Source organism: Sinocyclocheilus grahami, unplaced genomic scaffold, assembly GCF_001515645.1.
Source record: "Sinocyclocheilus grahami isolate Dianchi unplaced genomic scaffold, SAMN03320097.WGS_v1.1 scaffold295.1, whole genome shotgun sequence".
Lineage (NCBI taxonomy): Eukaryota > Metazoa > Chordata > Actinopteri > Cypriniformes > Cyprinidae > Sinocyclocheilus > Sinocyclocheilus grahami.
In genome coordinates, this window is record NW_015505474.1 from 1,608,924 (window position 1) to 1,634,916 (window position 25,993).

General features: G+C 35.8%; 3 protein-coding genes across 3 annotated transcripts in view; 2 read left to right on the forward strand and 1 right to left on the reverse strand.

Annotated features, from left to right (window-relative positions):
* The window catches only part of LOC107600994 (beta-1,3-N-acetylglucosaminyltransferase manic fringe-like), a 14,949-nt gene extending 5,379 nt beyond the window's left edge, over window positions 1-9,570 (reverse strand). Inside the window, exons 1-4 of the mRNA XM_016293002.1 lie at window positions 8,987-9,570; window positions 1,566-1,611; window positions 1,382-1,484; window positions 76-229 (exon numbers count right to left, since the gene is read on the reverse strand). Of these exons, the coding sequence (XP_016148488.1) occupies window positions 76-229; window positions 1,382-1,484; window positions 1,566-1,611; window positions 8,987-9,328 (645 nt within the window). The 5' untranslated portion in view covers window positions 9,329-9,570. The remainder of the gene's footprint in view (window positions 1-75; window positions 230-1,381; window positions 1,485-1,565; window positions 1,612-8,986) is intronic.
* Window positions 9,571-14,718: 5,148 nt separating this feature from the next.
* Window positions 14,719-25,993, forward strand: part of LOC107600960 (ribosomal RNA processing protein 36 homolog) — an 18,372-nt gene continuing 7,097 nt past the window's right edge. Inside the window, exons 1-2 of the mRNA XM_016292961.1 lie at window positions 14,719-14,848; window positions 16,167-16,171. Coding sequence (XP_016148447.1) covers window positions 14,719-14,848; window positions 16,167-16,171 — 135 coding nt within the window. The remainder of the gene's footprint in view (window positions 14,849-16,166; window positions 16,172-25,993) is intronic.
* LOC107600995 (amine sulfotransferase-like) lies at window positions 22,316-25,112 on the forward strand. The gene is made up of 6 exons (XM_016293003.1): window positions 22,316-22,732; window positions 22,941-23,143; window positions 23,215-23,341; window positions 24,200-24,294; window positions 24,417-24,597; window positions 24,841-25,112. Exons 1-6 carry the CDS (start codon window positions 22,603-22,605, stop codon window positions 24,903-24,905), a joined length of 801 nt encoding a protein of 266 aa, XP_016148489.1. The 5' UTR covers window positions 22,316-22,602; the 3' UTR covers window positions 24,906-25,112.

Sequence of the window (25,993 nt, forward strand, 5' to 3'; positions counted from 1 at the left end):
AGTTCATGAAAAAAAAATTTTGGTAAAGGCTGTTGGTGAAAAAAAAAAAAAAAACATATCAATACAACAACTGACCGTCTTATTTCCTTCCAGCATCTCCTGGGCTCTCATTGGCCGATCCAGGCTTGGTTTGCCCACATAGATGTCGCTGTCCACTGGGAAGGCCTCCAGGAGAGATAGAAGGGCTCCAGGGTTCAGGTAGTTATCATCATCAACATGACACAACCACCTGTGGCAAACAAATATCACAATATATATATATATATATATAGAGAGAGAGAGAGAGAGAGAATATTTATTGATTTATTAATTTATATATATATATATATATATACAGTGGGGAAAATAATTATTTGACCCCCTACTGATTTTGTAAGTTTGCCCACTTACAAAGAAATGAAGGGTCTGTATTTTTTATGGTAGGTTTATTTTAACGGATAGAGAGAATATCAAGCAAAAAATCCAGAAAAAAACACTGTACAAAGGTTATAAATTGATTTGCATTTCAGTGAGTCAAATAAGTAATTGATACCCAAGCAAAACTGGTGGAGAAACTCTTGTTGGCAAGCACAGAGGTAAGACGTGTCTTGTAGTTGGTCACCAGGTTTGCACACATCTCAGGAGGGATTTTGTTCCACTCCTCTTTAAATATTCTCTCTAAATCCTTAAGGTTTCTTGGCAACTCAAAGTTTCAGCTCACTCCACAGATTTTCTATAGAATTAAGGTCTGGGGACTGGCTAGGCCACTCCATGACCTTATTGTGCTTCTTTTTGAGCCACTCCATTGGTCCGTTGGTGCCTTGGTGGTATTTTTGGTAATTGTCATGCTGGAAGACCCATCATCCATGACCCTATATATATATATATACAGTATATATATATACTTTTTATATATTTTGTATTTAATGTTCCATTTTTATTATTCATATATGTATATTTATATTACATTACAATACAATACACATATAGATAGATTGTTTTATATATTGTTTTATTTTTATTTTATTGTATTATATTGTTTTATTTTTCAAATGTATTTATTTATCTATTCTTAGCACACACACACACACACACATATAATGGACAGGTAGATATTTTACAATATTGACTATATTTATTATAATACATTACATAATATATATACTGTATATATATATATATATAATTTATTGTTTACATTTTTTGTTATTGTTTAAATGTTAAGTAAATATCAATATTAAAGCAGGTTATTGTAGGCTCTGGATTTGTAAAATAAAATAAAAAGTGCATAAAAAGTACACATACCAATATATACTATGAGAAAAGACCAAATCTGTGGCTGCCATGTAGACATCAAAATGAATCGCACCATAAGGTCACATTGTGTTATTGGCCAACTCACTTTTTGTCAGAGGCCATGAAGTGGTCGTACTCGGCAGCCATCTTGCAGGATAAAGCTTGATGACTGTGCTCTGGCGGGCAGTCTGTGACGACGATGTTAAATCCTGTGAGCAAAGACACATGCAGTGAGTGAAGGGCAAAGATTCATAAGCTCAGATCAGTCCTGCAGAAGAACGATGATCTACCTTCAGAGGAAACGTCTTCATCTGGACTGTCTGTGAAGATGTAAGTCTGTAAAAGTGAAACAAACACAAATTCATGAGGCAACCCTGCATATTAATTCTGAAATGGTGTAATACTAGCCTGGTGGTCTTATGAGGACAAGTAACATCCAAACTCCCATCATGCACTGCTGTGAGACAACAGCTGGTGCACCAGGAGGCCTCAGAGCATCTGTGTTCCCAGCCATTAGAAGTCTGATTTGTAATTACCAATGTTGTCTCAAGGTGGGGCGACACAAATGCTGTTTGTGTTTTTGTGTGAAGGAGTCTAAAAAACTACCGCTCAGATAACTGCGTTGGCAAAAAAAATTGAAACATTATCAAACAAAAATATTATAAAAATATTTATGAAAATTATTGTATGTATGAGGTGTGTTTGAAGCCACTTAAAATAGCCCAAATGAACATTAAAATTAAAAGTAAACAATGACAATGCAGTCAACACATTTTTGTTGTGAGGAATTGTATTTATGTCAATGATTTATTTGAATTTAATTACATTTTCTTTATATTTTATTTTTTATTTATTTATTTAATTTTTTGGACAACATTTTTTTTTAAATAATTTTAACAAAAATATATTATTATTTTTTTTTTTTCAAAGACTCTTATGTTCACTATGCATAACAAAGGCTGCATTTATATTATTAAAATTCAGAAAAAAATAAAATTAAAAAAAAATAATAATAATAATAATAAAAAAAAAATATATATATATATATATATATATATTTCACAATATTTTTTATATATATAAAGTTTTTTTTAATATATAGTTTATATCAATGTTATTACAGTTGTAATATAAAGAATATTCCAACAAAATATTACATTTTTAAAATTACTTATTTAAATATTAATTATATATTAAATATGACATATTAGAGTTTTTTACTACAATTATTTATAATTATTCAAAAAAAAAAATTCAACAGACATTTTATTTGGACTAACATTTTTTGGTCCAAATTTTTAATTTTTTGTTGTAATTGTGTTGTCTAAATTGTGTTACACAACAATGAAAAATTCCAATTATGAATTACAAAAACTTATTATATTATTTGAAACTTAATCATAGGCCTATAATTATTACAATCTACTGATTAGTATTATCATTAAACAGGCTATTCAAAACATGACTTTTAATTAGTAGACATAAACAGTTATGCATTTAGCAGAGGCATTTATCCATTAAGCGACTGAAAATAAACAAAAGCAATTTATCATGAGCCAGTAATATTTATAATATACAATGTCAGAATGTAGAATATATATAATGTAATATAATGAAGCTTTTCAGTGTCGTTTGTAACCACAAAGCCGAATTTATATTTAAAAAAAAGGTGCCTCGACCAACTGAGGAGCAAATTTAGGAGCCATTTCCTGCTAGACAGAGACACATCCTATCTGTGGTCAGCCGCGACCATATTCCTCTACTCATCCGTTTTCTCTCTCTCCCACACACACACACACACACACAACACACACACACACACACACACACACTTTACCCCTGCTCGAGTCTTTAATATCCCTCATGATGCAGTGGAGATGTCACTCTGAAAGTTTAGTTTCATTACGATGTCTAGGTGCTCCAGATGGCTCACATTGTCAGTCTACGTGCCGTTCCCGCCGCGGTCCTTGAGTACAAGCGGAATAATCGAAGCGCACAGATCAATGCAGTAGCCATAAAAAAGCCAATGGGTCAGAGCGAGTGGAAACGGCCCACTCACACCCAAAGCTCCTTCATAAATCATAAGGGTGAATCTTTAGCACTCATTTTGGATAAAGTGTATAAAGCATCGTCTGGAGATACACAAAGAGTGAAACGGCAGCACCACCGCCCATTAGCAGCATAATAAAGTGAAACTCGCAGACGAGGCGCCTACATTTTGTCTTCCCAACTTGAGAGGGAAAGAAATAAGCACACATGGGATGAATGGAGCGGGCAAAGGGCACAAATTACAAATGAGAGGCCACATAATGTGATGGACGATAAAAGCTGATGCACTTTTAGGAAGTAGGTGCCATCCAAAAAGTATTTTTTTAATTAAAATATCAAAGGCTCATATATACATATATCACTGAAACAAACACGAAACACAATATTAGTCTGTAAAAGTGCTCAATAACCAAATTTAACAAAGAGTCTTTGCTCTGACGTCCGGTGTTTTGTTTTTTTCTGACATTTGTTAAAAGTGCCGTAGTTGTTTCACACTTTGTTCCTGTTTCCTCAGCTTAAGACTTCCTGTGTTAAGATAGACTTCCGTTATGTCATTGTTTCGAAACGCAGTCTGCGGCTGTCACTTCATCTTATTGGCACAGAGGCAAAGGGCACACAAACAGAAGCACCTAAACTGACGAGCACAAACAACATCCTGTGCTTAAAAATCCACTGTTGGAACTTAAAAATTATCGGGAAATAACTCTCATAGTTTCCAAAAGAAACTTACTTTCCAAAAGAAATGAAATGTATGACTTTTGCCTGGCGGACTAAATAAAATGGACAAAAAAAATCTTAAAGACTTACACTGAATGAGAGACTCAAGCCATATCAACAGACTAGAATATCATAGAGACACCCTGAACACCCTAGCAACCACTGAACAATGTCCTAGGACCACTTAGCAACCACCTATGCTACACAATTCCCTAAAAAATCTGAATTACACATTTATATGCTTGCATATATGCCTTTTTTCAGAATTTCGAGTTTATATGTGTTTAGAAACTCCCAATTCTGAGTTTATATCTCGCCATTTTTAAAATAATCGAAAAATCAAAGTTGTGGGATATAAACTGTGAAAAAAAAAAAATCAGAATTGTAAGATAAAAAGTCGCAATCACGCAATTTTTATTCCGTGGTGGAAACAAAACAAAAAAAAAACAACTGCAAAATGTAAAATAAAAAAAGTCAGAATTCTGGGGTTTATATCTAACAGTTCTGACTTCTTTTCTTAGAATTGCGAGTTTATGGAGCATCTTGCATTTCTAAACACACACGTTTGTGATAATTTGCTGTCAATTTCTGTATATATATATACTGTACAATTAATTTAATGTACTGTTGTCTGTGTTGCAATAATTTACTGTAAATTAACAGGTAATTTATTACAGTGCCAGAATACCCAAGAAACCATCTAACGGGATGTTTACACAACACCGTTAAAAAAAACTGAAAACTTTTTATGCGTTTTGGCTGTTTATTTACACGACAACAGTGTTTTGGGGGCCTGGAAACGCAAACTTTTCAACATTTTTCAAACATTTTTGAAAATGATACTGATATTGTCACGAATTCGGTCCATGGACTTCCGTTTATTCACCACCAGAGGTCACCCTTTCCATTACATTGACTCTCGCACAACACAAACTGTTGCATAGCACCCCGGACTACATATCCCATCATTCTTTGCACGATTTGCACACTGCACTGATTTGCACTCATTGCACACAGCTGTTTCTAATCACCTCACTCACTATATAACACCCACTCTAACCACCTTTCTCTGCTGAGTATTGTTTAGCCTGTACCCCTTTCCGAGTCTCCGTGGTTTCCTTGTTTTGCCTTGCCTGTTTCTGCGGTTTCTGATCTTTGCCTGTTTTCCTGGATTTCTCCCTCTCGTCTTGCCCCTGTGATTCTGTCTGCCGATCGGTGACCTACACTAGCCCTAGAACTATTCTTGTGTTTTTGCCCGCCATATACCTGTTTGCCATTGTTTGACCCTGCCTGTTATACCATGTCTCTTTAAATAAAGCTTGCAGATGGATCCACACGTCTCACGTCTCGTCAGCCCCGTTACAGATATTGTCTTCACGTAAACTACAAAAATGTGAATTTGTGAAAAACGCTGACGGCACACGCACACATATTACATGATCAGTCTATAGCAGGGCTGTCCAAACTCGGTCCTGGAGGGCCGGTGTCCTGCAGAGTTTAGCTCCAACCCTAATTAAACACACCTGAACCAGCTAATCAAGCTCTTACTAGGCATAGAAACTTCCAGTCAGGTGTGTTGAGGTAAGTTGGAGCTAAACTCTGCAGGACACCGGCCCTCCAGGACCGAGTTTGGACAGCCCTGTTCTATAGATATGCATATGTACGCAAGCGCATAATGTTTCCTTACAAATCGCCAACTACTGGCCTCGCATGCATAATACAGCGTTTTTAATCGTTTTCGCAGATCCATGTGAACGGGTGTCATTTTGACAACGTTGTCGTCTGTATGCAAAACTTTTTAAAACGCAAAAGAAAAACTTTTCAGTTTTTAGTGCAATCATTGTCATGTAAACATACTCTAAAATACCCTAGCAACCACCTAGGACACCTAGCAACTATGTGGCAATCCCCTAGCAATGGCATGGCAGGGATGTTTGCAAGCACCGCTCATCAGAATATTTAAATATTAAGTAAAATTAGTCATTGTTTCCACGGAAAAGAAAAGCAGAATCTTCAAACTTGAGATGAACACTTCCTTCTAACACTCACTATTTGCTCAAAACAGGAGCAATAAAGCAGAAGCAGGGATTTTTTTTTTGTTTTTTTTGTAATTCCTACATTTGAGAGCCAAAATCTGATGCAAAACCTCAACATCAAACATTCCAGTTTCAGACCTTCAGAGTGGCAAACTGCTGAATGTCTGAGAGTAATTTCTTCCACACAAAAACAAATGTATCATTATGCCATGCGAGAATAATTTTAGCCCCAAGCGTTTCACACACGTTCTCTTTGATCGTACAAGTATTTTGGATCAGCAGCACTACTATTTCGTACTTGTCATCTTATATTTAGAGTGAAGGCTGCTCCTTTGGAAGTGTTCCACCCTGAGTTTCTCATTGGGAATCTGTTTTGACAAGCCACTCAGATATAATGCTCAGCAAGTCCAATCACTATCTTCCCAAAGTCCTCCTTGTGTTGCTAGCGCCTGCCAAACCGCGAGTATGTATGTGTGTAAGCATGTGTTAGTACGTCAGTCTGGCTTTGTTCTGCTTCTTAATGTCATGCTACAGCAGGCCACAGTCAAATCTAATAATTTACAGTTTAAATGGAGGTCCATTAAGGGGGACGTTCAAGTTTTTTTTTTTTTTAATGAATCTGTGTCAACTTTTGCTTTTTGCCAAGTATCAATAATAACCAATGATTATGTATTTCTTTCTCTGAAATAATCCTGGGGACTAGGACTACATTCATAAACATTTTGTGTCATGCAACATGAATTTAAGAGACAACCAGGTCCAAGTAACACCAGAAGTGGGCCATATTTATATTTTGGGCCATTTTTCAAAAAATATATTTTTTTTTTATTTTGCTTAAATAATTTGAAGCTATTTTTATGACCATTAAGACTTTTTTTGTGTTGTTAATTACTAAACACATAATAATAATAATAATAATAATAATAATAATAATAATAATAATAATAATAATAATAATAATAAATGGAGGTCCATTAAGGGGGACGTTCAAGTTTTTTTTTTTTTTAATGAATCTGTGTCAACTTTTGCTTTTTGCCAAGTATCAATAATAACCAATGATTATGTATTTCTTTCTCTGAAATAATCCTGGGGACTAGGACTACATTCATAAACATTTTGTGTCATGCAACATGAATTTAAGAGACAACCAGGTCCAAGTAACACCAGAAGTGGGCCATATTTATATTTTGGGCCATTTTTCAAAAAAATATATATATTTTTTATTTTGCTTAAATAATTTGAAGCTATTTTTATGACCATTAAGACTTTTTTGTGTTGTTAATTACTAAACACATAATAATAATAATAATAATAATAATAATAATAATGTTATTATTCTTTAAAAAAAGTAACTAAATAGTATATTTAATTTAATATAAGATTTGTATCGTTTTTTAAAATGTATATGTTATTAAAATGGTTGTATTGTGGTATTATTACTCATATAATAATAATTACAATAATAATAATGTTATTACTGTTATTTTAAAAACAAATAAATAATATATTTATTTTAATTTATACTTTGTGTTATGGTTTAAAAATAGAGTTTTTTTTACATTTTTGAATTGTGGTGTGTGATTCATTCACATAATACAAAATATTCAAATAATGTTTATATTATACAAAATATAGTATTTACTTAATTTTTATAATAATATTAATGATAATATTTATTATTATTATAAAAATAAGTAAATACTGTATTTGATATAATATAAACAATTTATATTAATATTAGTATTGTTATTTTGCATGTTTTTAAATATACTAGCCTATACAAATTGAGAATTGCAAAAAAAATAAAAATATTATAACTTTATAATCTGGAAACATTTAAGTGCTTAATTGTTTCTAAAATAATGTCATAATGTCAAAGTTTGTAAAGTATTTTAATGGTCATAAAACTTATTTTTTCAACCTTTTTTGGGGGGGACTTTGTGGTGAAATGTGACCATGACATGTCACAGGTCTCTTGCATGAAATTCACCGAGCCGCTGTTGTAACCACACACTTGGTCTGGTCTTTTAGATCTGTCAAATCAGACATGGTTTCAGTATCTACAAGCCTTCAGCCAGAATCCTTTGCTAAAACCCCTGAGCTTATTTGAACAAAGTCATTTGAGTTTAAAAATGTCTTTAATTCACTGCCACATCAATTCCTTTGTATTAAAAGAAAAAGAGTGGAAGGAACAAAACTTGGCTTCATTAAAATGGCCTTTCAGTCAGTCATCATCATTATAGTTTATCTTTCAAAGGTCACAGCTGTGAGTTCTGCTTCTTGTGACAAAAAGAGGACCTAAATGTCCATCTCAACCCTTCGTGACAATGCTACTACTGAATTAGAGAACACAGACAGGAAGTGCTCAGTCTATAAATGAGCACAGGGAGGACGAAACAGGAAATGGGGCAGATCGCTGTGTTTTAATATAGATGCACCCATTCTTGGGCCAATCTTTGCGGCAGGATGCCAACATTAATCAAATTGGCTCATCTGTGTTTGTGAAAAATGACTTTAATTGCAGTGTTTAGCAAAGAAATACAACCAATCAGTCCATGAGGCTTGGAGAATTTCATAGGTGCCACTTGTGAGACTGTCATAACAAACCTGTTTGGTTTTGGCACCATGCAACTGTGAGGTTTTGCACCTGTGCTTTCACAAATACGTTTGCACACAACTTCTAGCTGATGCCACAGGATGTGCACACGTCTGCCAGACGTCCCGTGACATCAGCAGCGGTTGTTGGGTGACACTGTTGTCTCAAATCATGATTTATTATATATTTTAACACATAAAATGATCAAGGAACCATCATAAATATTGACTGGTGGTTGATCAGTAAGGGTTTTCTTACATTTTAACATTAAATCCTCTTAATTTTGAATATGTAATAGTCAAGGAACACTCACGTGGTCTTTAGTCTTGGAGATCCAGGTCTCCAGAAGAAGAGCAAGGCGGGTCTTGTGGAACCGGCCAGTGGTTTTCACTGCAATGAAGATGTCAGTGAGCTCTAAAGGTGGTTGTGGCTTCATCTCCCTCCATCTCTGACGTTTTGGCCTTTGTTTGTCATTAACAACATCTCTGTGTTGGGTCACAGCCGTAGTTCTTGATATAGATGGTGTCTTTTCGTGCGCAAAAGGCGCGGTGGGTTTTTGGTCACTCCGGGTGCGCAGTTGCAAATCCAGCAAAACAAGGATGAAAAGTGTCAGAGCGAAGACAGGCAGTGCATGAAACAACTTCCTTACGATCATCTTCTAAAATCCTTCATTCACTTTTGGTCGCATATTAAACTAGTTGAAGTATACCATTTGACATTTGAGCGCATACAACCGCGCAAAAAAGGCATGATTGTTTAAAAAATAATAATGAAATACAACAACCAGTAAGTCCCTGGGTGAGTTGGAATGTGTCGTTCAAATTCATTGTGATTCCGTACACGTTTTCATCTGGTAATTCCGCTCGGATCCTGCCTGATGCCCCATGCGCTCTGTTAAAACGGAGGATGGATGAACTGTCACTCATTCGCTCTCAGGCTTCGCAAACTTTTGACGGCCCGCCCACTTTCCGCAGTGACGCTCCGATGGTGACTGATAAGATAAAGTGTACGGCTGTAAATGCGCACATAAACCAAATGTCCTGTTTAAAACGTTATTTGAAGGCAAACTCGTTCTCTCCTGTGCGGTAGGGGACAAAAACGAACATAATGTTTTTTGAAGGTGCATCCGCATACGTACTGTACACTCGTAGCCTACTATATAATATAGTTACTGTATATGTATATGTCGTCGCATAAATCTGCTAATGCAATTATAAGGCGTGAAGGTAATAAAATTAGCCTCATCGTTTTCTGTAAAGCTGCTTTGCAATAACGTATATTGTAAAATTCGCTATACAAAATATGTTTGACTTGATTTTAACTCCCAATAGCACAAAAGCACCAACATTTTTTTTTCGACTCTAATTACAATCGATTTGGGGGGAAAAAATCGAATCATCATTGTTTTTCAAATGCATTTTATGTTATGGTTTTGTTAAATAAATATATTTAGGCAATTATTCTAAGTTTTATCATCATCTAAATACATTTTATTTAAACAAATTATATATATATATATATATATATATATATCTAGCTTTTGAGGATCTTTTGGTCTACTTCACTTTGTCAGGCAGGTCCTATTTAAGAGATTTCTTGATTGCGAAGAGGTGTGGCAGTAATCAGGCCTGGGTGTGGCTAGAGAAATTGAACTCAGGGGTGATAAACCACAGTTTTAACAGGGGGGCAAACACTTCTTCACACAGGGCCATGTAGTTTTGGATTTTGTTTTCCCTTAATAATAAAAACCTTCATTTAAAAACTGCATGTTGTGTTTACTTGTGTTATCTTTGACTAATATTTAAATTTGTTTGATGATCTGAAACATTCAAGTGTGACAAACATGCAAAAAAATAAGAAATCATGAAGGGGGCCAACACTTTTTCACACCACTATATATATATATACTGTATATAATTGCACCTGTGATATAAGCAAAGAGTGAATAAACTATTTCACTATTTATGATAAATTTGGGATTTCAGTTGTCATGTAATTTCTATCACAACCAACATTTTTCCAAAGAAACAAAGATGAATCAAGATAAATATCAGTTGAACAGATTATGATTTCATCATTTCAATCAAGTTATAATTTTGTCAAATTAAAATGTTAAATATAAAATAAAATTATATTATTAATAATAAAAAATGTAATTGTATTATATATATTATACCTTTAATATGCATCCTAAAAATAAAATAAAATACAATTTATGGTAATTGATCATTTCCAACACAACCAACAATTTTCCAAAGAAACAAAGATGAATCAAGATAACTATCAACTGAACAAAATATTTAGATTTTCCATCAAGCTGTAATTTTGTCTTTTTTTATTATTATTATGTAAATGTTATCTATGAAATTAGCCTTAGCAAGAGAAATTAGTTGCCCATTTTATTCCCAAAAAATGCTAAAAATGTCATAGTATGTCATTTGTAGTGCTTTGAATAGTCAAATAATGATGACAACATGCTGTATGAGAATGTGTATTTCTTGAGGCAATGTTTTCAGAGGACTCACTCTGAGGGAGGTTCCCAGATCTTTCTGTCCTGTTTTATTTCTGCTGGTTCATTGTATGACACTGTAGGCGTTCTGGCATCTTTCCTGAGCTACTTTATCATTTCACTTTCAACTTGTGCCAGAGAAATGCGTTATCCTTACTGTTATCCCAAGCACCACTTGTCATGCAGTCAATACATGTAGTTGGAATGTTTATTGTGTTTAAATACTTTATTGTAATGTTCTGGCTTAAACTTTTCCTGAGGTCAAGAAGATTTAGGATGGCATGATCAACACAAACCTCTGCAGTAACCTTCATCAGCACCTTTGTTTGTAATTTCTCAGCCTTCTCCTCTTTCATCCATTCATCCTTTGCAACCAGTAACCAGCTGCCTCCTTTTCTCCATCCCCCCTCCCTCGGCGGCCCCATGGACGGGCGTCTGGTCCCTTAGGTAAATCAGAGATGCCCAGGCACACCCTGGCCAGGAAAGGCCCAGGATCGGTTTACGGCCTACCTGAAAAGATCCTTTTAAAACGGCAAGTACATTGCTCCCTACTATGAACAATGGCAGACCTTTTCAGACTCTTTATGCTTTGAAAAGCCCTTTACGTGCCTCTTGACTTGCTGTTCTGAATGTGAGATTCATTGTAGATATACAGTATTTTGTGCAGACAACAGAGTGTTAGACAGAGCAGACAAAACAGGCTGCTTAAACGCCTCAGATCCTTCAAAAAAAGGACAAAAGCCTTGGATCCTTCGAACTCAAGTTTACAAACAAACACCAATGTCTGCAGACGGCAGGTGTGCAGGTTACCATCAACAATCTGAAGAAACCAATCAGGTTTCTGATTTTAGAACAGACTTAACTATTCTGTTTATGTGAGGCCTCTTTTATATTCTGGTTGTTTATGAAACACACCAACAGTCAAAAAGACTAAAACACATTTACTCCACCTGAAAACAGATTTATAAAAATAAACAAGTAAACTTTTCAAGTTTAATTACCTTTAATTTTATTTAAAGGGGAAAAAACGGTTTGGATTTTTGTGAGGAAAGTAGTATGAATAATAACTTTTATTCTAATATTTTAAAAATTTTTAAAGTGATTTTTTTTTATGAGGGAACGTCTTTAGATTCTCTAACTTTTAGATTTTTTGACTCTTAATGGTCATGTGTTGTAAAAAAAATAATAATAATAAAATAAAAAATAATAATAAATAAATACATTTAAAAACAAAGAATTTTAAAAAAAGCACAAATATTCCAGTCAGTCTCTCAGATATTATGAGCATGCATATAGTTTTCTGAAAATGTACTCACCCTCAGGCCATCCAAGAAGAAGATGATTTTGTTTCTTTATCAAAACAGATTTGGAAAAATTTACCTCTGCTCACTCTAGCCCTCCAGCCATTCCTCACTCTAGCCCCCGGCCTCTGCTCACTCTAGGCCGCCGCCGCTCACTCTAGGCCACCGTGTGTGATGCTGTGTTTCATTGTGAATGCGAAACTACTTTGTTTGGCCTTCCAAAAATGGACACGACTAGATATCAGTGGTTAAGTTGTATTTACAACACTGTTCCAGAACACTTCAACCCAAATATTCAGATGTGTGCAGCACATTTTATGAAGGACCGTTTCCTGATCCTGGTAGAGTAGACTACAATGCCGGCTGTTCTGACTCACAGACTGTAAGTAAGTTTTTTATATTTAAAGAGTTTTTATATTTTATATTTTTTATATTTAAAGCGAGTTTTTTGGGCAGTGTAGAGTAGGGCTTGTTGTTTATTTCGCCGATCACAAATGCAGACATGGTTTTATGTTTACGTTAACGCAACGCGTAAAAAGACAGTATAAGTCATTATAATCCATAATTATGTCCCCACTGGATGCAACGAATGCCTCGTTTATAATGGGTTTTCATGTTTTTGAATCATCGCTCCGGCCTGACAGGGCATCATCACAGTATGGTAAGGGGCGTAACATTTCCGTCACATGCTTGAGGTATTCGGCCAATCATAACGCACTGGATAGCTGGCCAATCACAGCACACCTTGCTTTTCAGACCGATAAGCTTTGTAAAAATTTTACGCGTTTCAGAAAGGCGGGGCATAGAGGAGAAACAATAATGTACAGTATGTGGAAAATAATGTGTTTTTTTAACCTTAAACCGCATAAACATTTCATTACACCAAATACACAAAATAATGTTCTTTTTAGCAACATCATATGACCCCTTTAACAAACCTGACGATCATCGTTTCAAACCCAGGCTAATCTAGATGTGTATCACCACCAGTGGTGGACTTAATCAATAAGCGAGGTAAGTGGCCGCTTAGGGGGCCCTATCTTATATTGGCTAAACATATTTGGCAAATGCTTCAGTGTGTATTTGAGTTCTGGAGAGCATCAAATTTTCACTCACCCTGTGAACTGCTGCACACTCATACAAATGCACGAATGCGATGACTGGAGATTTTCACTTAATAAAAAATTACATTTTCAAAGCCTACCATATGCCTTAAGAACACTTGGAATACGGAACAAGTTGCATGGGATAATTTTATGACATTTGAATCCTTTGTGTTACAACTCATTAAATGGACAAGTGCAAGCTTTTTTTTTATATAATGTCTTCTATTGTGATCCGAAAAAATAAGCCTAATATGGCTTTAGAACAGCATCAGGTTGACTAATTATTTACTTAAGTTGTGAAAAGGTAAATAAAATATAAACTATGAGAGAGCGAGCAAAATAGGCGTAAAAGAGCACATAGTTATTGTGTTGGGGTCCCATACCTGTTTAAAGGGATAATCATTCAACTGTTTTGAATGATCAGTCTGAATCACCAACCGATTCAGGGCTTTTCTCTAACAGTTAGAGTGGTTCATTGATCAAGGAATCCACTCAAAAGAATCAGGCATCACTAGTTCTGATTCTAAAAAAAACTGGACACACGAATTGACGACTGAAATATCCTTAGGAAAATTTCTTTTTTTTTTTTCATAGACCCAATACCCGAGAAACTAAGTAAGATAAATATCCAGACCTGTCTGTGATCCAAAGCAGTGTGAAATATGTTTTGACTGGAAAAGACGTTGATGATGACAGTTATGTAGCACAGAACAGCAAACCTTCAGGGACCCTTAACGACAAAAAGGTTGAGAACCACTGATCTAGAATATTATTCAAGTAGGCTATAAATATGCACCAAATGCAACCAGAATTTTTGCATTATAATAGATTTATTTACATTTATATTTGTGGTATTTTTAGCCTTTTGAAAATTACTATTCCATTTATGTATAAAGACTGATAATAAAACTTGCATAGTTCATCGCCAACAAGTCAAAAGGTTGGCGATGAACTATGCAAAAATTAATAACACTTTAACTGACTATTATAACAGCTCTTTTCTCAGTGCAATCTGGTCCTGGATAAATCAAGGTATTCTCATCTATAAGCCCTTTAGTAGGCTAGTGTTGTTGATTTGGTTCAGTAAGAACTCAAACATGGCTCAGCAGGAATACAAAATGCTTGTAAAATGTTCACGTACAAAGGAACAGTCTTAAATTTGGCAGACAATCATGATCTTACTCCAGAATATATTGACAGTTTAGCAGATTTTGAAACGAAGGACAATGATGTCTTTGTTGTTACCTTCCCCAAATCTGGTAAGTGAGATGTTAGGCTATATTTATGAAATGTCTATTTAAAATTACCTCTGTAGTCAAACTTTTAGCATACTTTGACTTTGCAACTAAAGTCAAACAGTGTGAATGATACTGACAGTAATGACAAATTGTTTAACATTATTCAATCAAGCCCCTAGTATTTTATGCTGGACTCTACGCCGGTCTCTCAGGTACGGTATGGACCCAACAGATCATGATGTTAATAAATGCTGAAGATTTCCCGGACAAAGCCAACCAACTGACCCACCAGCAAATGCCCTGGTTAGAGTACAGAGCAAAGGAGGAAAATTACAACACACGTCCATCTCCAAGACTGTTCTGTTCTCATTTACTCCAGCCGCTGATGCCCAAAATGCTGCAAATAATCATCATGATGTAATCAAAGTTTTTAATATGTCTGTCTTTGCTGTCAGGTCATCTATGTCATGAGAAACCCAAAAGATGTCATGGTCTCATATTTCCATTTTTCCAACAACATGAAACACCTGGATTCATCTGAGAGCTTCGAGATGAGATGAGATTAGTATTTTCCCTGCATGTCTCAATCAGGCCTGTGGACAATCTAATCATTATTAATGCAACGTCTCTTCTAGGAGTGACAGAAGATTTTGAAATTGATCATTATTTAAAAGTTCATTATTAAGTGTGATAAGTGTGACATATCAGCTGCAGTGGGAAAATGTTTTATTAATGCTGTATTACAGGAACAGTTGGGGACTGGAAGAACTCTTTAACCGTGGCTCAGAGTGAATGTTTTGACAGCGTCTAACAGGAAAGAATGAAGGACGTACCTCTTAACGTGGTCTGGGACATCTCAGAATTGCAGGGATGAAAACTCAAGCCGTGACATCCATTTTACAAACTAATAAAGATAAAACACTATCACAATAATAAAAGGAAGGCATGATATGTGAATGGATGTGGTGGCTACACAGCCATATCAAAACTGATAACAGCCAGGCAGTGATGAGTATATTACTGGCTTTCTGAGCTTTACTACATTTAAATAAATAAATTAATTAAAAGAAATTAATAAATAAATTTTTTGGTTCATTTCAATGGTCATGTGGTGTGAAAATAACTTTTAAAAGTACAAATATTCCAGTCAGTCTCTCACTTTTTTTTTTTTATTTATCCTCTTGTCTGTTTTGAATCACTTATTCACCTTATTAAAAATCTTTTCTGAAATGAAATGAAAAATGAAAATACATTCTGAAATGAACTGTGACTTTTCACTTTTGAAAATAAAATTGCAATCTATTTAATCAAAATGGGATGTGAATCCTGTTTCATGAAGACAATGTTTTTTTTTTTTTCATTGCTAAAACTGAAACTTTTTATCCAGGGTCCATCTTTTCACTGACAGAAAAGGTCAGTATTTCAATGTTCATGAGCATGCAAATTATAATTTCAGCCAAAATGAAAATAGCATTTAATTTAAGTAAAATTCTTCCTTATCTTGAAACTCTCAACAAATTTAGCACTCAGAGGTGTGGACCATAGGATTTGTTATGTCAGACTGTAGAACTAAATCTGAATTCAGATCTTCAGGTAGTGTAAGAGAAATTTTCTAATCATGGTCCTCTTGCATGTTCGGCTCTCCAAAAGAAGCATAGGTGACCCGTGTGTAGGAAAAGAGACAGAGGAGAACCATGCTCGACAAACCTGACCATCTCCGTTTCAAACCCAGGCTCCGAAATCTAGATGTGTATCACACCCTCGACCACACACGTTAACAATATGACGGTGTTGGGCTACTCATATGTAACTAAATAGTCGGCTAGTTTAATCTAATAGGTAGGCTACGAAAGAAAGCAACATGGTCCAATGGTGAACTGTTCAAATGATTCAGACGGAATCACAAACCGATTGAGAGCGATCCTCTCTGAATCGGGCATCACTATTTCTGATTCTAAACAACCGACAGAAAATACAGGGCACACAAATTCCCGACTGAAATATTGTTAGTAAAATGTCAATTGTTTTCAAAGACTTGATCTGAGAGATGCGCCGATGCGTCACCACTACCAGATAGATTTAGTAAGTTAAATATCTATGGATCTGTCTGTGATCCAAGTCTGAAATACAGTATTTTGACTGGAAAAGACGTTGGTGATGACAGACATTTATGTAATCAAGTCAAATCACCTTAATTTATTTAGCGCTTTTTACAATACAGATTGTGTCAAAGCAGCTTTACATTGTTAAACAGTAAAATAGCCTGTCAATAATGCAAACAAAATTAAATTATGCTGTAAAGCAGCTCTAAAAAGAGGACAATAGTAAACAGTCAATATTTCAGTCAGTTCTCTTCAAATAGTGTCTGTGCAATCAAGCCGACAATATTGACAAAAATTAAGTGTCCCCAACTAAGCAAGCCAAAGGTGACAATGGCAAGGAACCAAAACTCCATCTGTGACAGAAATGGAGAAAAAACCTTGGGAGCAGGGTTGCCAGGTTTTCACAACAAAACCCGCCCAATTGCTACTCAAAACTAGCCCAATCGCTTTTCGAGGGTGGCTCTCCTTTAAAAATCGTGTTCGGGGGGTAAAGTACACGTTTTTGGCGGGGTTCCCCTAGTAAAATTCGCACTCCAGGGGATAAATATCACGTTATCGGGGACGCTTTAACCCGCGGACATGAAAAACAACCCGCGGCAACAGTGATAAAGTAGCCCAATTCCGCAGGAAAACAGCGGACTTGGCAACACTGCAAGGGAGAAACCAGGCTCAGTCAGGGGGCCAGTTCTCCTCTGGCCAGACCAAACCAACATGGTGCGATTTAATTCCAGGTTGCATCACAAGTCAGACTTGGACTGGCATCACTCAGAACATCCCGTTCCTTCCGCTTGATGATTGACTACATCACACAGGGGCGGATTTAATGAATTGGGGGCCCCAGGCAAAATATAGGAATGGGGCCCTATACATTTGTACACATTTTCCTTGAGGTTCCTTTTTTTGTTGTGATGCTTGCTGCTGCACAATGGTGCCCCATAGTTGTGTCCAATGTTTTTCATATACATGTTATAATGCTTTTCTTTCATGTTGTAGACCACGAAATAGCAAGTGATTTACAGTTGATATTCAGGTTTTCACAAAATCAAAAATTATAAAATAATAAACCTCACAATTGACCGTTTAAACCAGGGGTCAGCCAGAAGTATAAATTATGATATTAATTTAAAACGGGGTTATGTGGGTGGATTTTCGCATTGATCTGAACAAAAATTACAGACTGGATTATTGAAAATGAACATTCATTCTCTGCCAGTAGGAGGCGCTTTTGGAATGTCAGAAATGTAGAATGAGAAAAGTGTAAAAAAATATAGCCTATATTGACGAGGAAAATCCACTGATGAGTTACCAGCATAAGCCTGTGTGCAAAGGCTGTCTAATTCTAAACTTTAAAATACATTTATTATATGTTATTTTAACTACAAATTTAAATAAAACTGAAAAAATAATGAAAGGCAATTATACATTTACACACATTATATCAACCAAAAAAGTAACTGTGTCCTCTACTTGGTTCCTTCTCATAAATGAGTAAGCGGCATTTAAAACAATTATAAACTTATAATGCACACCGTTTCTCAGTATTTAATTACAGCTTCAGATGCATCTCCCTCAAGCAGGGTACACAAAAAGCACGTTCAACTCGGAGTCTCGGACGGTTGTCGTGGTAACAAACACCACAAACAGCAACCGTTCGCGTGTCAACACTTAATGCGCATATCCTATATGAAAAGCATTTTAGGGGGCCCTTGGCTTTTGGGGGCCCAAGGTGGGCCCTACCTTTGCCTAATGGGTAAGTCCGCCCCTGACATCACATGGTGAAGGAGTCGAAGCCGGCCACAGGGTCTGTGCAGATGACTCGTCTGGTTCTCGTGGTCATTTGCAGTGTGAAAAGAACACGAATGTGACCTCTTTAGCATAGTTTGTGGATGGCATAACTTTTAAATCGTTTTTCACCATTTTAATCACCTTTTTGATTTTTCTTTTCAATTCACTTCAATTAAAGGGGTCATATGACGTTGCTAAAAAGAACATTATGTTGTGTATTTGGTGTAATGCGATGTATTTATGCGGTTTAAGGTTAAAGAAACACACTATTTTACACATACTGTACATTATTGTTTCTCCTCTATGCCCCGCCTTTCTGAAACACGTCGATTTTTACAAAGCTCATCGGTCTGAAAAGCGACGTGTGCTCTGATTGGCCAGCTATTCAGTGCGTTGTGATTGGCTGAATACCTCAAGCGTCAGCGTGTGACGGAAATGTTACAAGAATGTTACGAAGAGACAAAACCAGTAAAACCATTACAAACGAGACATTTGTTGCATCCAGTGGGGACATAATTACTCATTATAATGACTTATACTGTCTTTTTACTCGTTGCATATCGCGCTGCATAAACATAAAACCATGTCTGCAAACAACAAGCGCTACTCTACACTGCTCAAAACTCGCGTTTGAATCATCAGTGGCAAATTCTTTAAATATGAAAACTTACTTACAGGCTGTGAGGCAGAAGCACCAGACCCTTGCAAAGTTGGAATTGCCCCACTTTATTGAAACAGACACTGGCATTGTAGGCTATTCTCTCAGGAAAGTCCTCGTCCTCCATAAAATGCGCTGCACACATCTGAATATTTGGGTTGAAGTGTTCTGGAACAGTGTTGTAAATACAACTTAACCACTGATTTCTAGTTGTGTCCTCTTTTGGAAGGCCAAACAAAGTAGTTTCGCTTTCACAACGAAGCACACAGCGTCTTCAGGACATGGCGGCAGCAGCAACAACAATACTACAGCGAGAATCAAAGTTACGCCTTCTTTCTTTGCGTGAACATTTGGGTGGCGTTTTGCAAATCTTCCCACATCGTGACGTAGACATGTGGGGGTGTGTTAGAATGAGCCGTTTTAGGTAGGCGTGGCTGACTCTTAACTTTTATAAAGAATATCTCTTTGGATTTAAGACTTTAGTCTTTGCAACTTTACAGATCTTCTTTATGCACCAAGAGCTTGTAACACTCCAAAGAGAAAGGAAAAATTGAAATCGCATCATATGACCCCTTTAAAAAAAATCCTCCTATATGCAGTAAGTTAAAGGCTTTAACTTAAAATGAATTGTTTAATAATTATACTTTTTAAATTTTGTAATTTTTATAGGGTGAACTTTTTTAAAGGGGAGGTACAATGCTGTTTCATGCATTTAGAGTTGTTTACACTGTTAAAGAGTCGGATTCTCATGCTAAGCATGGACAAAATTAAAAAAAACAATTTGGATGTATGACGGAGTATTTCTGTGCTAAAAATCGTACTTCCGGGTTCGTACAAGTTTCGGAGATTTTTTCCCGATAGTGGCTCTTCATGACGTAAACAAGGGTGGAACTCCTTATATGGGCATTTCTCCCGGAAGAGGACTCGCACGGGAAGAATCTACAAAGAAGTGTGTTTTTGGTTGTAAGGGAAAGATAACTTTGTTCAGCTTCCTAAAGAACCCAACGTTATGTAAACAGTGGATGCAGTTTGTTTTTCCGGAGCATCAAAGCAGTTTCACAAGCATGTTTGTTGACAGACATTTTATAAACAAGGCCCAGTTCGATGCTGGATTAGTACATTGTTTGATACTGAAGGATGGAGCGGTCCCAGCTATAAAAGATCCCGGTCATGATTCAGAACTGTAGACGGTAAGTGAAACTGCATTAAATGTCTGTGTTTTGTTGGCAGTCCGAGCTCAAGTGCTGGTCAATCTTTGGCTCCACCCATGGCTCGCCTCCAGGAGCTCTGCTGTTTCCGGAGAGAATTGTAAAGCTGTATCTTTTTTTTATAAATATGATCAAACTAAAGACTTTTTGGAGATATGAAGGATGCAGTACTACTCTATAGGTACTCAAGATTAACATGAGATTGGGTGAAACTGTGTGTGTTATGTCCCCTTTAAATTGTCCTCATTGCTTATTTAACTATTGCATGACTTTTAACGGTGTCGTTATTGATGTAAGGCTTAAATTAGGCTGAAACTATCCTATATAAAGAAATATGACAAAGATAAATCACATGAAATCTCTCTTTCTGAGTCTCTTTGTGGCCATTTTATTGATATTTTATTATCTTAGTATATCTTCTGGCTTTAGTTCGGTTAGGACCAGATTTCTTTGCAGTTGTTGTACATTGTAAAAAACGCTGAATATGCATTCACGCCATGCAACGGGTAGCCTAAGCAGTAAATACTATAGGCTATTATCCGCCAGAGCACTGGATATCCGTTGAAGTGGACTAAACATTCCTGGGGTCAAATAAAAAATGACAGAGCCTCAGCTGCTTCTCGCAGGTTTTATTTGGTTTCACATATACAATACAATGTGCAAATGTAACGCGATAACCATTCATAAATACTCTATTTTTATATAGCCTAATAATAATAATAATAATAATAATAATAACAACATTTATGAATACTCAAACACGTTAACCTGCTTTATCTTTAGTTCTTACTGGTTGGGTGATTTTTCCTTCTCCACTTCCTAATGCTTTAACTATTAATTGTATAATAATTGTATTTCATGTATTTTGTAATTGTTATTATTACTAGTTGTAGACCCTTCTGATATTTCTAAGGTCCCGCAGTTCAACAAAATGACCGGTAGATGTCAGCAAACACCAGTTCATGACATAAACATAGATAATATCAATTTTTAAAAATGATTATAATTAAATTTTAAATAATAATTTCAGTGTCAGATCATTTAAACCTATAAATAAGTCAATGAGTTGCTCCCAGCTTTTGTGTGTGTGTGTGTGTGTGCATCAATCTCTTTGCTTCAAACTGTCTTTGTGTCTTCGTTCAAAACCGCAAGTGTTTTTATGATGGGGTTAACCTGGGACAAACCACTAGGGTGAACTTTGTTTAAACTGCCCTCATCGCTTATTTACCTATTGCATGACTTTTAACAGTGTTGTTTTCAGTGTTAGGTTTACATTAGGCTTAAATGATCCCATATAAACAGAAATGAAAAAGATACATCACATAAAACCTTTCCTTCTGAGCCTGTTTATGACCATTTTATTGATGTTTTATTCTCTTAGTATATCTAGAACAGTGGTTCTCAACCAGGGGACCGGGACCCAAAAGGGGCCCTCAGCAAACCTCCAAGAGGGGCCACAGAAAGATTTTAAAATATTTAAATGAATAAATTATTGTTAATATATTAAAATAATTTAACTAATCTAAATTAAAATGCTAAAAAAAGTAATAATAATAAAACCAAGATGTAAACTGAAATCAAATTTTCTTTTTTCTCCCTTTGTTGTTTTTATTTCAGAACATACAGTGGGCCTTTGAATATTGTGTTGTACAACAGGGGCCAATAAAGTAAAAAAGGTTGAGAATCACTGATCTAGAATATTATTGAAAGTATAAAGATGGACCACATGCAACCAGTGCATTGCATGTGCATTACACCATGTCTTTGCATTCATATTTGTGAATTTATTGGCCTTCTGAACTTAACTACTGCATTTACTATTTGAAATGATAATATTAGGTTGACGCAAGGAGTCCAAAGGTCGGCCATGAACTACACCAAAATAAATAACACTTTAACTGGCTATTTTTTAACAGCCCATTTCTCAGTGAAATCTGGCCCTGGATAAATCAAGGTCTTCTCCGCTACGCTTTTTACTAGTCAAACATGGCTCAGCAGGAATACAAAATGCTTAGTGACTAAATGTTCACATACAAAGGAACAGTCTTAACTTTGTCAGACAATCATGATCTTACTCCAGAATATATTGACAGTTTGGTGGATTTTGAAACGAAGGACGATGATGTCTTTGTTGTTACCTTCCCCAAATCCGGTAAGTGAGATATTAGGCTGTATTTATGAGATTTCTATTTCAAAGTACCTCTGTAGTCCAACTTTCAGCATACTTTGACTTTGCCACAGTTTAAGCTAGCGGAACAGTGTGAATTTGCATTACCACATAAATGTTTAAAGTTATATACCAAAAATTCAATCAAGTCCAACATAAGCATTTTATGCTGGACTCTACGCCGGTCTCTCAGGTACGGTATGGACCCAACGGATCATGACGTTAATATATGCTGAAGATTTCCCGGACAAAGCCGACCAAATCACATATGACCAGATGCCCTGGCTAGAGTATCGGATAACGGGAAGAGATTACAACACACGTCCATCTCCAAGACTCTTCTGTTCTCATTTACTCCAGCCGCTGATGCCCAAAATGCTGCAAAGAAAAGGAAAAGTGGGTATATGTTCATCAATCGATGGCTTGATGTCATGCACCGGTTTTAATACATCTGTCTTTGCTGTCAGGTCATCTATGTCATGAGAAACCCTAAAGATGTCATGGTGTCATATTTCCATTTTTCCAACAACATGAATCACCTGGATTCATCTGAGAGCTTCGATGAGATGCTGGAAAAATTCTTCACAGGATGCAGTAAGAGCCAAAACACTGTAGCTTAGGCCTATATACAGTGTTGGGAAGTAATAGTTACTAGTAACTTAGTTACTGCAATAATATTACTTTTTACAGTAACTAGTAGTGTAACTAATAAGATTTCAGTAATAATATTAAGTTACCATCCAAAAAACAGCTTAGTTACTTTTGATGCCTCAACCACGCTGATTTAAAATCCAACAATCAAATCATTCCTAGATTTATTTTCATGACTTGCACATGCATGTGATGTCCCCAGTGCATCAGGCAAGCTTGGAATATGGAAAAGCTTACATTCAGCAGATAGAAATATTGCATGATATTGATTTTGTCAGGAAAAAAAGCGGATGATGTCAGGAAACAGTGGTTGCAATTTATTTTTTAACTCGGTTCCTGAGCATTATAACCCCAATTTGCTATTGTGTGCTGCGCATTTTACTGAGGACAGCTTCCACAACATAAGGGGGAGTACAGTGCTGGATTCGCTAAAAGCTTTTGTTGAAAGATGGAGCAAGGGGCGTGGCAGTACTGAAACACCATCTAAGCTGTTCGCCAATCACAACGCACTGGAACAGCTAACCAATCACAACACATTTTGTTTTTCGGAAGGTGGACCTTCATCAAAGGTCAATCAATCTTTTATAGATTCTTTAAATTAGCAAAGTATCTGAGAACCTTCTGAAGACTCCATGTAGTTTGCAGTTCTGGAAAATAGTAGCACAGGACTAAAGGGTTCCTGTTATTTAATTCTTGGTTTAACACCTAATAACTCACCTTAATTCTTAAAGTTTTTTGCAGTTAATACATTTTCTTCTCAGCCTGTTTTTGGTGGCCATGCTGCCTGTTTCTGGTTTGTAGTGATTGGTGGCTGTTGGTTTGACCAAGTTAAAGGATGGATCACAAATAAAGACAAATACAACATCCTGATCCTTACTTATGAAGAAATGATCAAGGTGAGACTGGTTTGGCTTATGACCCTTTGAGCTTTCCATCAAACTTTCTTTGGAGTTATTGTATTTATCTTTGGATATACGGTATATGAATATCTGTATGAAATGTACAAATCTTTTATCAGGACCTCAGATCCGTTGTTGTGAAAATCTGTGAGTTTGTGGGAAAGAATCTGTCAGACGCAGCGATCGATAAAGTGGTGGAAACAGCCACGTTCAAGCACATGAAGAAAGACCCCTTGGCCAACTATGAATTCCTTTCTCTGACTGTCACAGACCGTCCAAAAAGACTTTTTTTGCGCAAAGGTCAGACAAAAGTGAAAAATCAATAGTTGGTCTTTTAAGCATTTTCATATTTCTAAGCATTAGTATTTTCCCTGCATGTCTCAATCAGGCCTGTGGACAATCTAATCATTATTAATGCAACGTCTCTTCTAGGAGTGACAGAAGATTTTGAAATCGCTCATTATTTAAAAGTTCATTATTAAGTGTGATAAGTGTGACATATCAGCTGCAGTGGGAAAATGTTTTATTAATGCTGTATTACAGGAACAGTTGGGGACTGGAAGAACTCTTTAACCGTGGCTCAGAGTGAATGTTTTGACAGCGTCTAACAGGAAAGAATGAAGGACGTACCTCTTAACGTGGTCTGGGACATCTCAGAATTGCAGGGATGAAAACTCAAGCCGCGACATCCATTTTATAAACTAATAAAGATAAAACACTATCACAATAATAAAAGGACGGCATGATATATAAATGGATGCATTGGCTACACTACCATATCAAAACTGATAACAGATAACTTGACGGAGGTTAAAGGGTTAAGTAGCAAATGAGAATCGCTCAAATTAATGCATATATTTGGAGACAAAGGTCTTCTTTATGATATTCAGTTTTGTTTAAAGGGGTCCTATGATGCTTTTTTAAAGATCATTATTTTGTGTATTTGGTGTAACAGAATATGTTGACATGCTTTAATGTTCAAAAAACACATTATTTTTCAAATACTGTACATTATTGTAGGTCCTCTATGCCCCGCCTCTCTCAAACGCTTCGTTTTCTACAAAGTCCCTCCTTCCGACAAGCGCAGTCTGCTCTGATTGGCCAGCTGACCCAGTGCATTGTGATTGGGCGAACACCACAAGCACTCGTCGGAAATGTAACGCCCCTTACCATAATCGCGAGCTTCATCTTTCAAAATAAATGAAAAGACAGTAAATAATGTCATTCGTTTTACCATCAGTTCAAGATTTGCAGGTTTGTTTAAGATAATTAAAGCAACAGTTTTTAAATAACGAAAGAATATGTAAAAGTATGGTATTTTTGCCCCTTCTGTTGGGGCTAAAGGCGCACAGTAATTAACATGATAATTAATAGATGGCTGACTTTTCCATTTGTTGACGACATGGTTAGATTCAGATGGTAAATATCATATATTATGTTGGGTGTCCATATTAGAGATAATCACCATGTTTAGAATGAAACCATCATATTTAAAACCATGATATTAATCATATCATATAATAAAATATAATTTGCGGTTACTACAGTAAATATACTGTATATTCAATTATTATTGGATCCCCTTCAATACTCTCAGAATCTTTACTTATTAAAATTATTTTGTTTCTGTATTTTAAAATATATTTTTTATATTAACACATTTTAATGACAGCATATTTATTGGAAAAAAAATGAA